The sequence below is a fragment of the Rattus norvegicus genome, chromosome 12 (genome assembly GCF_021556685.1).
Source record: "Rattus norvegicus strain SHRSP/BbbUtx chromosome 12, alternate assembly SHRSP_T2T, whole genome shotgun sequence".
NCBI classification, from domain to species: domain Eukaryota; kingdom Metazoa; phylum Chordata; class Mammalia; order Rodentia; family Muridae; genus Rattus; species Rattus norvegicus.
The window spans coordinates 53517665-53533704 of NC_141545.1; the positions used below are offsets into that span (position 1 = coordinate 53517665).

At 42.7% G+C, this 16040-nt stretch overlaps 1 protein-coding gene across 7 annotated transcripts in view; it reads right to left on the reverse strand.

Moving 5' to 3' along the window:
• The window catches only part of Golga3 (golgin A3), a 48162-nt gene extending 32191 nt beyond the window's left edge, over window positions 1–15971 (reverse strand). For 2 of the 7 annotated variants that reach the window (XR_015634038.1, XM_087578630.1), the window contains exons 1-6: window positions 15675–15971; window positions 10947–11265; window positions 8445–8714; window positions 4953–5065; window positions 2919–3565; window positions 1476–1587 (exon numbers count right to left, since the gene is read on the reverse strand). Coding sequence is in view for 5 of the 7 variants with exons in the window: in XM_087578630.1 (XP_087434756.1) it covers window positions 1476–1587; window positions 2919–3565; window positions 4953–5065; window positions 8445–8714; window positions 10947–11082 (1278 nt within the window). In the remaining 2 variants the exon portion in view is untranslated. 7 annotated transcript variants of the gene reach the window in all.
• Window positions 15972–16040: the final 69 nt, after the last annotated feature.

Sequence of the window (16040 nt, forward strand, 5' to 3'; positions counted from 1 at the left end):
ACCCATCCAGAGTTGATCACAAGTGCATCAGAAGGAAGGAAGTAAAGGTGCTTAGACCCACCTCAGGACTGAGTATCCAGAGGAAGTATCAGGGATGTGATGAGACAGGGACAGTCTCAATTAGCACAGAAAACTGTGTACAATCAAAAATTCTCTTAAAATCTCTGAAATCGCCTTAGAAGATTGTTTTATATATAACTAAACAAACTGGCTTGTATCTAACGATTGTTAAAGCTTGACATATGTACTTAGCAAGCACTTGAATCTCACACATGGCTGAAGCCACTGCTCTCCTCCTGTTGTATGTGTTCATAACTTCTGGTCAGCCATCTTGTTGTGAGTGTGTGTATGTGTGTCTGTCATCTCCATCTATGACTGTGACTGTGTGTGTGTCTGTGTGTGTGTGTTCTCCATCTGTGACTGTGTGTGTGTATCTGTGTGTGTTTCTCCATCTGTGACTGTGACTGTGTGTGTTCTCCACCTGTGACTGTGTGTGTGTGTGTGTATGTGTGTGTTCTCCATCTGTGACTCTGTGTGTGTGTGTGTGTTCTCCATCTGTCTGTGTGTGTCTTTGTGTGTGTTCTCCATCTGTGACTGTGTGTGTGTGTGTGTTCTCCACCTGTGACTGTGTGTGTGTGTGTGTGTGTGTGTGTTCTCCATCTGTCTGTGTGTGTCTGTGTGTGTGTTCTCCATCTGTGACTGTGTGTGTGTATGTCTGTGTGTGTGTGTGTGTGTGTCTGTGTTCTCCATCACAAAGCATATACCTCAATTCCCATGAACAGATTCACTCTAAACTATCAACAGAAGGATAAAGATCTAGTTCTTTGTGATTGGAGAGGGAGGGAGAGAGAGAGAGAGAGAGGGAGGGAGGGAGGGAGGGAGAGAAAAAGGGAGGAAAGGAGGAAAAGAGAGAGAGAAGCAAGCCAGGCATGGTGGCACAGGCCTTTGAGAGATACAGGCAGGAGGATCAAGAATTCAAGGTCATTCTTAGTTCCATAGCAAGTTCAAAGCGAGCCTGGGCTACATGAGAAGCTGTCTCAAAATGTTTCATACCACATATATATATATCCACCCCCACCATATATACGAACTCAAATAAATAAATATAATAATCTTTAAGAAATGAAAAACTATTAAGTAAACACAGACACACACAAAAAGTAGTAATGTGGATACAATGAAACTTTTACTCTGTCAGAGAAATGGAAAGACACCAGGAGAAATTAACTGTCACAAACTCTCAGGTATATTTAGGACATGGTCTTGGCAAATTCTGATGGAGACAAAGGGAAAGAATGAGCCATAAATAAACTAGCACAACTCTGAGACCAACACAACGAGCGGACACAAATGAGTAGCAGGGATAACTTGGCTGATGAATTACACTTCAAGTTATCTGTAAAATTCCATACAGCAAAGACCTACATATCTTTTCAGAGATTCAGTTTATTGAGCAGCAATCAAACATCCCTTACCTGACTGGCTTCTAATGACAAAGCCTCCACCTGTCCTTCAAGTCTCCTCTTATCTTTAAGGATCTGTAACAATTCTTCCTGTGGTTCAGCAAAAGAGCTCTCCATGGACACACTAGGGGTCAGAAGTACAAAGTCAAGAGATAAGAACATGATAACTGCTATTCCTTCTTATCCTTCATCATACTGTCCAATTTTTACATTCCCTTCTTGCTTCTCCTGTTTTTTGTTTTGTTTTGTTTTTTTGCTTTGTTTAAAAGAGAGTTCTTTTTATGTAGACAATACATAGGTCCTCTGTGACCTGAAACTATGTAGTCCAGACTGACCCTGAATGTATGATCCTACTGCCTCAGCCTCCTAAGTGCTTGGATCATAGGTATGCACCACTGTTGCAGTAAAAATAAAAGAGCATCAGAACTGTGTCCGCGCTACCCTGGCGGTCGCTAGTTCAGGCTCCAACAGGCCATTGGAATTAGCACTAATTTATCTCAGATTAGTAACTCTTTCAGTGGCTCTCTGCTAGTCCTGAACTCTCTGGTTCCAGCTACCCAGTAAAATCATGGTTTCAGAAGTCCAGCAGTGGCTGGCCTATCATGGCTCCCTGCCACGGATTCTGCCCACACTCCCAGTAACTGCCCCCTGGTAGTTAAAGTATAAACTCCCAACTACCCAGTAAAATCAAGGCTAAAAAAATGTAACCCAACAATAACATTTATATGTTAAATTCTCAATGCACAATACATCCACACAATAAATTCACTGCCAATTAGTAAAGATATAAACTGCCCGCCTGGACAAGATAATATTGACCTAGTCCACCTGGATCTGGATCATCCTGCTCCATCATCTCCATCTTCTCCCAGAGTTTAAACATACAACTTAAGAAGTGAACTGAGAGGGGTTGGGGATTTAGCTCAGTGGTAGAGCACTTGCCTAGCAAGCACAAGGCCCTGGGTTCGGTCCCCAGATCCGAAAAAAAAAAAAAGAAGTGAACTGAGGGGGCTGGAGAGATGGCTCAGTGGTTAGGAGGCATTGACTGCTCTTCCAGAGGTCCTGAGTTCAAATCCCAGCAACCACATGGTGGCTCACAACCATCTGTAATGGGATCTGATAATGCCCTCTTCTGGTGTGTCTGAAGAGAGTGACGTGTACTCACATACATAAAATAAACAAATTTTTAAAAAAAGTGAACTGAATCTGAGGTTCACGCCTTCTACAGAAGAACATGCTCTAGAAACAGGAACTTGTAAGAACCCAGGAAGTCTTAAGAGACAACCGGGTCTACAGTGCTTTTCATTCCACATAAGTGGTTTAGAGCTGATTCTACTTATAGAGAAGTAACAGAGCTGTATATAGATGAAAACCTAATGTAAAGATTGGGGTGCATTAGCAAAGACACAAGGCATAGCAACAGGCAAGAGCCCAGACTCAAGGCTGCTGCCCTACCTGCTGCAGATGCTGTCTCTGCGGCTCTGCACCTCCCCATTGGCTTCCTGGTTCTGATCTTGGTGCTGGGCTGCTGCAGCCTGTAGCACGTCTTTAATCGAAGGAAACTGGCCCAGGGCCTCAGCAGAAATCTCCTGGCCATCAACCACGTAAGCTGCTCCTGGTGTGCCGACATTCCCCAGGACAGCACAGGCCCCTCGGGCAGAGAAGCTGCTGTGTGAGGAACTGTCACTCTCATTTCCATCAGCCTCTGACACACTGTCCCCAGCCAGTGAGGCACTCTCTGCACGGTTATCAGTCTCACATGATGGGCTCACTTCAGACACAACTGAAGTGCTACTTCTACTCTGTTTCAGGGAACTTCCAACAGCATCAGCAGTAGAACCAAGGCCACCAGAGTCACTTGGATCTTCAGTTCTATAGTCAGCCAGAGACCGAATCTTGCTTGACTTGGAATTCTTCTTCTCTTTAGAATGTGCCAGCAGCCCTAAGCTGCCTACCTTGGGCCCCCGAGGAACACTGGTACGCAGGAAGGAATATTCTTTTGTCACAGCTACAGCACTGGCCCTTGGCAAGTTTTCTGGATTTAACATGAGCTCAGGATCAAGTGTACTAAAAAGTTTCATTTTAGTTGCCGGCTGACTGGACTGAGAAACAAACAAAAGTATAAAAATATGACTAAGATTAGCAAGCAGCATTTTAAAACTGTCATCCAGAAAACATGCATGAATGAACATTCTACCAACAGTCTGCCAGGCCCTTAGAATGTTGGATGCAGCAGATCTGAAAAATCACATCTCAGGTTGCATTGAATGACCAGACTTGACCGTCCCTGGGCCTTTAATGGCCAACACTTTAAAACTCTTTAAAGTGAGTTACATAATAAGTTCTCATTCAGATTCCTGGCAAAATGTTCCTGGCTATTGTCCTGGTTAGTGTCTCAGATACAGAAAATGTTTTTAAACAGAAGTTCTGTTGAGTTGGGTCTACTTTTGGTTTATAATTAATCCAGAGGTAATGAGCCTCTTTACTCATGTCTGCTTATGCAAAACTCAGCAAATACACACGGTATCCTTTCTTGTGAAGCGAGGAGGATATTGACATATAGGTCTCATGGTCCACACTAAGAGAAACCTCGCCATCCCCCTGCCTCCATCTTGGTCTAGGAATGTAAATGTGCCATTAACGCCCAACCATGTGGAACTCTGGCTCCAATGTTATTATCATTTTATAACTTATAATCACTGTTTATTATCATTTTAGTTCTTAGTTATTTTATCATTTTTATTGTTGCAAATTCTTTCCCAAGTGACTTTACAACTGATCATGGCAAGATAATTACTGATTTTTCCCATTAATAAACTGGAATAACAAACAGAAAAAATTTATACCTAGTAAGTTTTCAGTTGATTTCTCATAATCTTCTGAGGCATTATCAACTTGCAAATAACACCAATTCTCCTGTTGTCAGTGTTTCTATCTCTTATCTCTTTATACTAGCTAGAAATTCCAAAATGGTCTGAGTGATATTTGAAATAAAGGAAAAACTCAAGCTATGTATGTCAACATAATTTTCTTTAAAAATTATTTTTACTTTATGTGCATAGGTGTTTGCCTGTGTGCACATCTGTGCACCATGTGTATGTCTGGTTCCCTTGGAGGCCAGAAGAGGGTGTCAGATGTCTTGGACCTGGAGCTACAGAGGGCTATGAGCCCTCTTGTGAGTGCTGGGAATCAAACCCAAGTCCTCTGGAAAAGCAACAAGTGCCCTTAACCGCTGAGCCATCTCTCCAGCTGCAGCATAACTTCCTCTTCTAGCAAAACATCAATCCTGTCATTCTACCAAATTGATGTACCCCACGGCAGGGACACGGGCAGGGTGACATGCACTCTAAATGCAGCAGTTAAACACAGGATGGAGACTGGAACGCACAGTTGTGGACTGGACAAGTTCCATGCTGTACAACTCAGAGCTGCTCAGAATTCACACAGAGGAGACAGCAGACAGTCCAGACTCCAATCCAAGAGACTCACCCTTTCCCGATGGCGCTTAACTCGGTATTGCATCAGCTGCTCTTCCAGGCGCTTCCGGGCCTGCAGTCGGACCTGCTCCTCCTTTTCCAAGGGCAGTGAAGATGCAGTAGAGCCTACAAGGGAAACAGCCATTGGGAGGTTAAAGGGAGCAGGGTACCGGAAACAAGTTGGTAATCACAGATTGGTTGTTTTAATCACCAATATGCTTTAGCTTGTGAAAAACACACAGCAACCTCTATTCCATGACAATTTCCAGACTGAGAAAATTGAGGCTCTAAGAACTGCACTTGCAAGTGACACATGCCAAGATGAACCTCTTTCCATCACAGAGACATTTTCATAGGAAGTTACAGGCACACATCATCTGAACTGCTGCAGTAACAAGTCATAACGCCATGTAAACGTCAAGAGCTTATTTAACCCTATTTATTCAGACCTTGTCCATTTAATAAACAAAATGACCCATTAGTCTTGCTGCAGCACTTTGTGTAGACTGAAGACCTACGGAGCTGTGCTTCTGAGGGCCAAGGGCAGGCTACATCAGTTGCCTGACAAATGAGCTCAAATCCAGAACTCACACACAAGGACGGTAAATATAAATGGGAACTCTTAAATATAAGGAATGATTTAAAATATTAAAAGCCAACTTCTCGTGTGTGTGTGTGTGTGTGTGTGTGTGTGTGTGTGTGTGTGTGTAAGGGGGGTAACTTGCAAAACCAAGGCAGACACTCTCACCAGGACTGGGGCTGTGGCTTAATCCTAATACCAGCAGATGTGTCTGTGAAACATCGGCAGAGGGTTAAGAGGTCAAAAAAAAGAGCATAAATGCAATAATTTAACGATCTTTTATATACATCACCCTCTTCAGACATAGAATCTGAAAAATGCATACATATATATACATGTATGTAGGTATGTACATATATACATACATATATGAGATTTCTGAGATCTCTAAAATCAGGGCAGCTACCAAATTCATTAGGATCTCACCACTTTGGCTAGCATTCTGTGCAATGGCTTTAATGGCTTTCCACAGAGCTATTGTAGTTCTAGTGGTGTAGCCATAGGATGACAAATTCAAGAGTTCTGGCCATTGTACAGATGTCACAAATCAGCAAATAAACCTGGGTTTAAAGACCACTAAAGCTCCATGACAAGCTGTGTGAGACGGAGCTCAGGCCAGGATGAAAATGACAATGGATCCATACATCGATCCATACATCAATCCTAGCAGGGTAGGGATTCCCCAGAACAGGGAGGGAAGATCAAATCTGTAAGCTCACTTTAAAAATTTATAGTTACCATTTATTTCCTGGAAAAGTGGAAACAAGTCCCAGAGCATGCTTGTGAGGTTGGGGACAAGCTGCCTGAGTCACTTCTCTTTCCATCATGTTGTGTCCTGGGAATTGAACTTAGGATAGATGGCAAATACCTTTACCAGCTGAACCATCATCTCCTCAGACCCTAAATTTATTAAATTGTTTTCATTCACTATCTATATTTACAAATACATGTTACAGCATGAGTGAGAAAGCCAGAGGACAACTCCTTCTACTTTTACATGGATTCTGGGGAATCAAACACAGGCCATCAGAACTTTTCCCTGCCTACAAGTTATTTCTTGACTTAAATGCTGGCAAGTTCTCCAGAATTTAAAAATATATATATATACACTATAGCACTGAATAAATAATGCCAGCGATGGAAAAGGCAAATAATTCCAGACACCACAGGGACAATTTAGAAAAGAATTTACAAATGTCCAACAGATACAAAGACATTCAAGTCCTTTGATAACTGAAATAAAACGATGAATCATCACATCACTGTCATGTATGAAAACAATAAGGCACTGGGTACAGGGGCACATGCCTGTGGTCTCAACTCCTGGGAAGCCTGAAGTAGAATGATCACCGGAGTTTAGGAAGCATAGGCTAACCTGGGAATACAGACTTCATCGTGAAAACTAACAAAAGTTGGTCAAGTACAGTTCTCAGGAGCCTAGGGCAGGCAGATCTCTGAGTTTAAAGCTAGTCTGGTATTCATAGTTAGTTCTGGGTCAGCTAGGGCTACATAGTGAAACCCTACCTCAGAAAACAAAACAAAACAACAAAAACACTAACTAAAAAAAAAAAGTGGGTGAAAGCCTGTATACCAGCAATTAAGAGACTGAGGCTGGAGAATCATAAACTCCAGGCTAGTCTTGCATAACAGCTTGGGATACAAAGCAAGACTCTCCAAAACAAAACAAAAAATAAAACCAAAAAGAACAAAAACACCCAAACCCAACAAGGAAACCAACACTCCACAAAAAACAAAAACAAAAACAAAAAAGGAAAGGAAGATTATCTGAGGGGAAAGTGTCCTCACCAGTCACTGGCCATATGACTATGTGAGACAACACTAAAGACTTGCTTGTCCCACAGAGAAACAAGCTTAATGGCGCAAGGATACATGAACCCATTATGGTCAAGAATTGGAACTCATCAGAAAAGCTGGGCAGTGGTGGCCCACACCTCTAACCCCAGCATTCGGGAAGCAGAGGCAGGTGATCTCTGAGTTTGAAGCCAGCCTGGTTTATAGTATGAGTTCCAGGACAGCCAGGGCTACACAGAGAAAGCCTGTCTAGAAAAAACAAACAAATGAAAACAAAAGAAAAAGAGAAAAAGAAAAGCACCAGGAAATAGGGAGCTGTCTGCATATTCTAAGGTGCTCTGGGGAGTGGAAGGACCATGTCATAAGATAAAACCAAGTGTTCTAATCCTGAAAAATTATTTGAACAATTGAATCCCACTTTAATATTACCTTTCTATAAGTTTTATTTTTAATCACTGTGTGTGATTGTAGGTGCAAATATCCACAGATGTGTGGGGAGGGCATCAGATTCCCTGGGGCTGAGGTTACTGAGCTGCCTTATGTTGGAGCTGGGAACCAAAGCTAGGTCCTCTGCAAGAGCAACAAACACGCTTAATTGCCGAGCTCTCTCGCCAGCCCCTAAGGTTCCTTTTGCTTTGTTTATGGGGGCCTTGCTAAGTGGCACTAAGGTTGACCTCAATTTTCAATCCTCCTGCTTCAGTCTTTCAAATAGCTAATTATAGGCATATAAATTTCATTTTTAAAGACCATGACAAAACATCCAGGTTTTTATATAAACATGCAAAGGATCTTGTAAGAATCTGGTTTTCCGTCTTTAGATGAATTCCCTGTCTGTCTGTTGGCCACCCATGAAGAATGACATGGGAGGTATTTGTCGAGGAGTCTGATATCACTGCTAGTACTAGATGGCAGGAAGTCCCCACATCCAGACATACTCGCACTCCTTAAAGGGAAGCTAAATCATTAAGGTGCATCCCCCTGCCTCCCCCACACAGTAGGCAAATAAGACAGGGCAAGTCAGAACTGCTGACACAGGAGCAGTCAGGCACTGATTCCAAGTAGAAGGTGCTGATAGCAAGGGGCAGGAAGAGTCCAGAGGGAACGGATGCTTACACAGTTGCGTTTCTTGCATGGGAAGACTGAGTCTGAGAGACTGCAAAGCTTCTTTTCTAACACTGCCCTCAGCACTAGTTCCCTGAGACTTCCTTAGGTTGTCATGGAAACCATCCACACCTGTAGAGGCATCAGGTCCCACTGGGCTTGTTGTGGGATCAAGAGACAACTGAAGGTCTGGGATCTGCCCATTCTGACAGATGGGCACCTGGCTGGATCTGTCTGGGCTTCCTTCTTCCTTAAAAACTCTGTTTACCTCAACACTGCCATCTGGAAAGAGAGAGAACGTGTGTTAGACACATTGTTTGAAAAAGTTTTAAGTTATATCCAAACATACAGCTATATGTAAGTCCTATGAGCATAGCACTTCTGTGGTTTATAAGTCTGTTTTCTCTGACTCTCAGGAAAACAGCCACCACACCTATCTTAAGGCAAGGGACATTGGGGCCACGCCTCATGTCCTCACCTGTTAAGTTAGGCTCATATTTTACACTATGGCTGTTGTATTTAACTCATGTTTCCTTCCCACTTAAATAAGAAAAATTAAACCCAAAAACCTCTGAAAACCTATTTTTTTTAAGTGTTGTTGGGAGGAGCAGAGGCTTAAAACAAAGCAGATTTTTCTAATGTATAGGTGACAGCAGGGCTAATCAAAGTCCAAGGTCGCATTTCCAAGGGCTGGATTCAAAGTAAAGTCAAAATACATTCTCCAAAGAAGTAGATGATCTAATCAGAGTGATTATGCTAAAGTGAACAGAAATCAAATTTGCTATATCAGAGTGAACAGAAATCAAATTTTGTTTTGGCTGGATGAGCAAGAGTTAAATATTATAAAAAAACAATTTCACAAGCTGGGTGTGGCTGTTCATGCCTATAGTCTCAGCACTTAGGAGATACAAGCAAACAGATCAAGAGCTCATGATCATCCTTAACTAGATAGCAGGTTTGAGGAAAGCCTCTCCAAGAGACCCTATCTCAAAAACATTAAAAACTGAAGAACCCAAGTTTACCCACAAGGACTCCGCTAATGGCCCAAACCCAGCCTTACATGCTGCATTACTGTATACAGAACTAAAACACAGTTCTTCCTCAAAAAGATAAAGTTCTCAAAATTAATTCAACTTTAGCTTTTCTTCTGCCTTCCTCTAGTGGGTAACCAGTCATCAGTAAGGAGGGAAGGAGGGAGGTCCATCCTGAAGTATTCCCAGGCTCAGTGGCCTAAGACCTCATAGGCACCAAAATCAATGGGTACCAAGATATGTCCAGAAGGCATGCAGGAAATTCCCTGTTTTTGCTCAAGCCAAGTGAAAACCGAGTTGTTATTCACAGACACAAATTCCTATTAGTCACTCTCATTCTTCCTTGAAAATGAAAGCTACAAGTAGAGAGTAGAGCACAGAAACCATCAAGGCCCAAGACATTTTGCATATGGCACAGCCCCTCACCGTTAGCTTTACTAAAGGTCTCTACTTACTGAAAGGTGCGGGGATTGTGGTCCTGCACCTTCACCCTTTCTTTATTAAAGGGTGCAGGGATTCTGCATTTCTGATATAAGTTACACATAGTAAATACCACTTTCTGATGTGTAGATTGATACACAAAATGAGTTATGAGCAGCATACTACACTTAAAATCTCTTAGCAAAAAGATCCACTATGTATGAAGATTTTGTTTGCAAACACAAGCTTAAATATAAACATTGCGACAAACAGAAGACAAAAATCCTCTTACTAAATGCTCACTAGGTAGTAGGGACTGATCTCAGGGCTTCATACCTGCCAGGTAAGCATTCTACCATTGAGCTACATTCCAGCTCTTTTTCATGTTATATACATCACAACCCTCACGACTACCCTATGCATAGGTTCTATGAATCTCACTAAATGGTAGATCTAAGTGGTTACACACATTACTTCTTTTAACCCCCACAACTATGCATGATAGGTAACATAAATCTTCCAAGTGGCTGATCTAAGATGTTGTTCTGTGCAAGAACCCACTGTCTCAGGCATGAAAACCAGTTAACTGCTTAAACATCATTTTATAAGACCTACAATGCAACTTCTGCTAGAGAACCAGTAGATAATTATCTTTTTAAAGTCCTTATTGCATTGCTAGCTCCTGACTGCATGGGATATTAGAATCCCCTGAGTTATTACTGGTGCACAAACAACAGAGACACATGGTTCAAGAATCCTACACCACTAATCAGCCCCAGTTATTCAAAATTCGGCAACCAATCAACCAAAAAGGTAGAATTCCAAGCACTAACAATAATTTGCCAGTGGAAATCCAATAGAAGCCTTCAGGAATCGGTTCTGCTTCAGGCCATGGCACATCTCCTATTCTGTTGACTATGGACTGTGCTTGATCTAACATTAGCACCAAATGAAAACAACTATAAGATTACTAATGAAAAGTCTACGTCCCCCTCCAAAACACTAGCTGACCTCCTCTTCTTCAGAGTGAAGGGCTAGATCATAGAATGACCTGATGACTTACCCTGAGCTGTATCTTGTTGGTCAGGCAGTTGGGCCAAAGAGCCCACAGTTTCCAGTGAGGCTTTAGGGCAAGATGAAATATCACTGCTAGACTTGTTTTCCCAGAGGCCATCCTGTTTGGCTGATGCTCCATCCATGGTCAGGGCAGCCCAGACTAAGAAGACTCTGAGGAGCTACAGGTAACTCTGGATTAAGTTTGCTTTTTGCCATCAGCAACAGCTCAGAGCTTCTAAGAAGGTTCTTACTCTGTTTTCCATTTTCAGGGTAAGGTTTAAAGTCTCATAAATGGCTTGAAGTCAAACCAAGCAATACCATGATTCCTGTGAGGACAAAGAGAAAAATACATTGTGAAACTTAATTTGTTAGATTTCAAGTAACAAGGCTCCTGATTTGTACAGAAAAGAAATACAGATTTCCGCCCACAAACAATCCCTGAGCACCTACAACATCCTAGGTTTTGAGGGTAAAATATCAAACCCCACAACACTTTAGCCCTTTTCTAAGGTATTCAGTCTCTACCACAAATGATTCTCCGAGGCTTTTAAAAAGTGCTTGTAATGTGTTGTAGTTGCCCATGTGGCAACTGAGGGACTGAACTTTACATTTTATTTAAGTATAATTTGAATGTAAATAACCATTTGTGCCCAGCTAGATACTCATAAAACACCTGGAATGACCAAGTCCAAGGCTAAGGAGAGAAAACTAAAGAAGTGATTACTAAAGGATGAGGTAATCGTATGCTAGATGGGAATCCTGAAGGGAGATCCAAGGATACACAGAAAGGCAGCTAACTTAGAAGGTGGGCAGAGAAGGCACCTCACAGTAGGTAACCATCCACCTTTCTCTATTAGCAGGACCAGTAATCACTATGGTGGATTAAGTTTAAGAAAATATAACTTCACTGTGAGTCTGACAATTAGTTATCAACCCTGAAGTAAGCTGATGGTATTACTAACTTACTTTCTTATCAAATGGTCAGATTTTAATATAAGCTTCCAAGCACTCAGTAGAAATATTCATATCTATGTTATTTTTCAGAATAAGTTCCTTATTATTCTTTCATGCTTAACATGTTTCATGACAAAATAACCTACTTCCTGATCTTATAAATCACACTGAAGCTGGGTGTGGTAGCACATGCTTTTAATTCTAGCACTCAGGAGGCAGAGTTAGGTGGATCTCAGAGTTCGAAGTTAATATGGTCTACATAGTGAGTTACAAGCCAGCCTGGGCCACAAAGTTGAGACCCTGGCTCCAAAAAAAAAAAAAAAAAAAAAAAAAAAAAAAAAAAAAAAAGTCACAGAGAAATTGCAGGTAAGAAGCCTGAGAAGCCTGAGAGATGTGTGATGCTGACTCAAAACGAGGGCTAGCACACTGACAGCTGTCACTACAGACACACAGCCTCTGACTCCATCCGTCTTCTGTGACTGACGACTACCTATGAATGAAGGAACTCACCAATAATAAAGTCAGCTTAGTCTATCAACTTAGCCAATGCCATACAGGTCTAGTATACGGTAAACACAAAAGGAGTGCAGCCAAAGAGTCCCAGAGATAATGTGCCTTAGAGGCAGGGCAATGCCTATGACTTAGACTGCTAATAGATAAATATTAGTCAAGAACATTCAAGTTCCATTGATTTAAATTTGATGACAAATGAATCAGGCTGTCACAGCTGGAGACCATCACATATTCGCCTCTTAATTCCTGTTACTCTGAGTTTGTGCTGAGCAAGACATCTGGTTCCTAAGCAGTCCCTCCTCTTTTCAGAGATGCATGGAATGATACAGTCCTCCAGAACAGAGGACCCCCAGCTATAGCTGACTCTGGTTAATTCTCTCAGATGGCTCATAGTCAGCTAGCTCCTCCTGACGTGGATCTACAGATGAATTTCTGCACTGTGCTAGGAGTTAGGCTTCTGACAGCAGTCCTGCCTGAAGGGTAGTCATCTGGCATTTACTGTCTAACCTCAGTCTTCTTTGAATTTGGGTAGGCATGAATCAGTCATACAGGGTCTCATTATCTCAGACTGCTGACAAGGGCAAATCTCTAGACACCAAGGAAGATGAGACAGCGGGGTGCTGGTGGGGAGACGGGAAGACAGACAGACAGACGGACGGACGGACAGACAGACAGACACACACACACACACACACACCCTACTGTGGGTAATATACACTACATTTGTGATTTTTTTTTGAACGAAAGGATTATTTTCATTATAATTATCTTTTTCTTTTGTTTGGTCAATTTGGCTCTTTTTGTGCATATGTATTTGCAAATCTTGAGGTGACATTCATCTTGTTTTTTTTGAGACACTATCTCTCACTGACCTGGAATTCATCACTAGGAACAGACTGGCTGGCCAGTAAGGCCCAGAATTCTGACTGTTGCCACGTCCCCAGTGTGGGGGTTACAAGTGTACACTGCCGTGCCTAGCTTTCTTTAGCTTCATAGGCTTTGGCAAAGGATCAAAATCAAGTCCTCATGCTTGTACAGCAAGCACTTTACTGACTGTGCCATCTCAGCCAGCTCAATTTGTTTGTTTTGGGTTTGGTTTTTTGTTTTTTTTTTTTTTAAGACATAGGCTCAATATATGGCCCAGGACAGTCTCCAACTCATGGAGATTCTCCTGCTTCCACCTTCTGAATGCTAGACTTACAGTCATGTACTGAATGCTAGGCTTACAGTCATGTACTGAATTGTAGGCTTATAGTCATGTACTACTTCACTCAGTTTATAGTTTCATTTCTAACCATCTGCATTCCTATTTCTAGATGGCAAAACAAAGATATCACTGAGAAATTCCCAAGATATACCTCACTTCAGCAGTTTGCCCAGATTCACACTGAGAGACTACCATCTCAGGTGCAACAGGTTTCCAGCTTTCCCAAAAGTCCATAAACGTGATCCACAAACAATTGCTACCCCATTACTGTGGTTATCATCAACTAGACATGAGGCACAGGCAAAGATAAAACAGGACTTCCTGAAGATGTCTGGTTGACGCTGCACTACTGAACAACAGCAAATACCATTTGGTTTTGGTAAAAACCAAAGGACAGCCTCAGGTACAACAAGGACATAAGTGATAGCTTTTGAGGCAAAACATGTTTGCCTTAAATCCTGTTTTTCCATTTGGCTGTAAGATCTTGTTAGGTAGATTTCTGAGTCACGATTAGCTTATTTCCTCATCAATAAAAACAGAAAAAAAATGAATACAAATTTTTTTGCTAGGATTGATGCAGTAAGATATAGGATCTGTTATGCCTTTGCTAAACAAGTTTAATTATTTCTCATTTCAACAGCTATTCAACATTAATAGTAAAAGCCAATTGTAATTATATATTCTCCTTGAGAAAATAACACTATTTAAAGCAATTGGCCAAAACGCAGCTACTTTTAAATCTGAGTAACTTTCATTTCTTCTGTTTCTTTTCTTTTCTGAGGAGTAGGGAGAAAACAAGATTTTCCAAATCGTTGTCTGTGTTCATATGCACAGGTGTGTGGAGATTAGAGGACAACTGAAGGGTGAGTTCTTTCCTTCCACCACGGGACTTCCAGGGAACTCAGGTTATCAGACTCTATAACATTTAACCACTGAGAAGTCTTTCAATCTGCTTTTGGGTTTTTGGACAGAATCTCCCTACGTAGCCTGAGCCTCAAGCTGGTGGTCTTCCTGTCTTGACCTCCCAAGAGCTGTTACAGACATGTGTCACCATATCCAGCTTTTTCCTTTTCTTTCTATTCAGGGCACACTGTGTCTGAGTCATTAAAGGATTATAAAAATAAAAGTCAGGAGGCACCTGTAAATGGTTTACAATGTCCTACTGACAACAAAATACAAACCTCTTAGCCTAAACTGGAGATCAGCTTAAAGGGGTTCCTACTTATGTCCGTACCCCTCACATGCTGCGCCTTTTATTATCTGGCTATGTCATGCATCCAGAAGTACAACTGAGTCTCCATAGGGTCTCTATACTTGTTCACTCTTTTTGAGACATTCCTCTCAGTAATTTTGTACAGACGCTTCTTGTCATGGAGGACTGCCTTGACTCAATAGTACTCTTTCGCAGGCCGCACAAAGCTAATCCTCTCAACTGTTTTGAGTTGTTCGTATACCTCCACCATAAAGTGATGAAAACAGAGACCACAACACTACTGTATCCTGGTACCTTTTACAAACAGGGCCTCTCTTTCTATAAACATTCAGCCGTCGCCCGTGGGAAGGTGATAAGCTGTTCGCCTAGCTCTCTCCGGTCACTGACTCCACTGACCATGTTCATCAGCACCGTGAGACACCTCTGAGCACCAGAGTCAAAACAATACGTTCCCCACGCACTGAACCACTTGCCACCCTGTCACGTTCGTCATCAACTGCAAAAGGAGCAGACTTCAAACACGCTGACCCAACCAAGCAACAGTAGCACACGCTCTCAGGGCCGACCGCATCCCGTGAGGTGCAGAGGAAGCCTCTGCATTCACAACCCTGTTCTGACACCAGCTGCGAGGCAGGCTTCCAGCCCCACAGAGTAAAAGGAAAAGCTGATTTGAGCTGACCGCCGCTGACCCAAAGTCTGCGCGACCCTCCCCGGACTCCGCATCCGCCTTGCCCGTGTACGCCTCTCCTGACGCGGTCAGGGTTGCCCCAGCAGTCCCTCCACAGTCCTCTACCACAGGGTTCCCGACCCTCCTCACCCCACTCCTCGACCGGCCCCACAACCCTCACCCGTAGCGGCCCAACCCTGCGGCTCCGGTAGGACGTGGCCGTGCAAGGGGCGGGGCGCAACAGGGCACCAGTCTCGGGCAACCGCCCGGAAACAAACTGTATGCGATGTCTTCGTTCCGGAAGACAAGCAGTCCTCTGCGACCAGTAGCCACTATCGAATTAGGGTTGGTACGGATCTTCGAACAGAACTGAGGTATCCTTCAGAAACTGGCCCTAAAATTTTGCGTGCCTTCCCTTCAGAGAAACAACTTCCAGCCTAAAGGACCAACTCAGACTCCCCTCCCCCCCGAAAAAAGTGCTTCCGGCGGCAGTGACGTAACCAGGACTCGCCAGGATCCGGCCCCTCGCGGCCTTGTGACTGGAGGG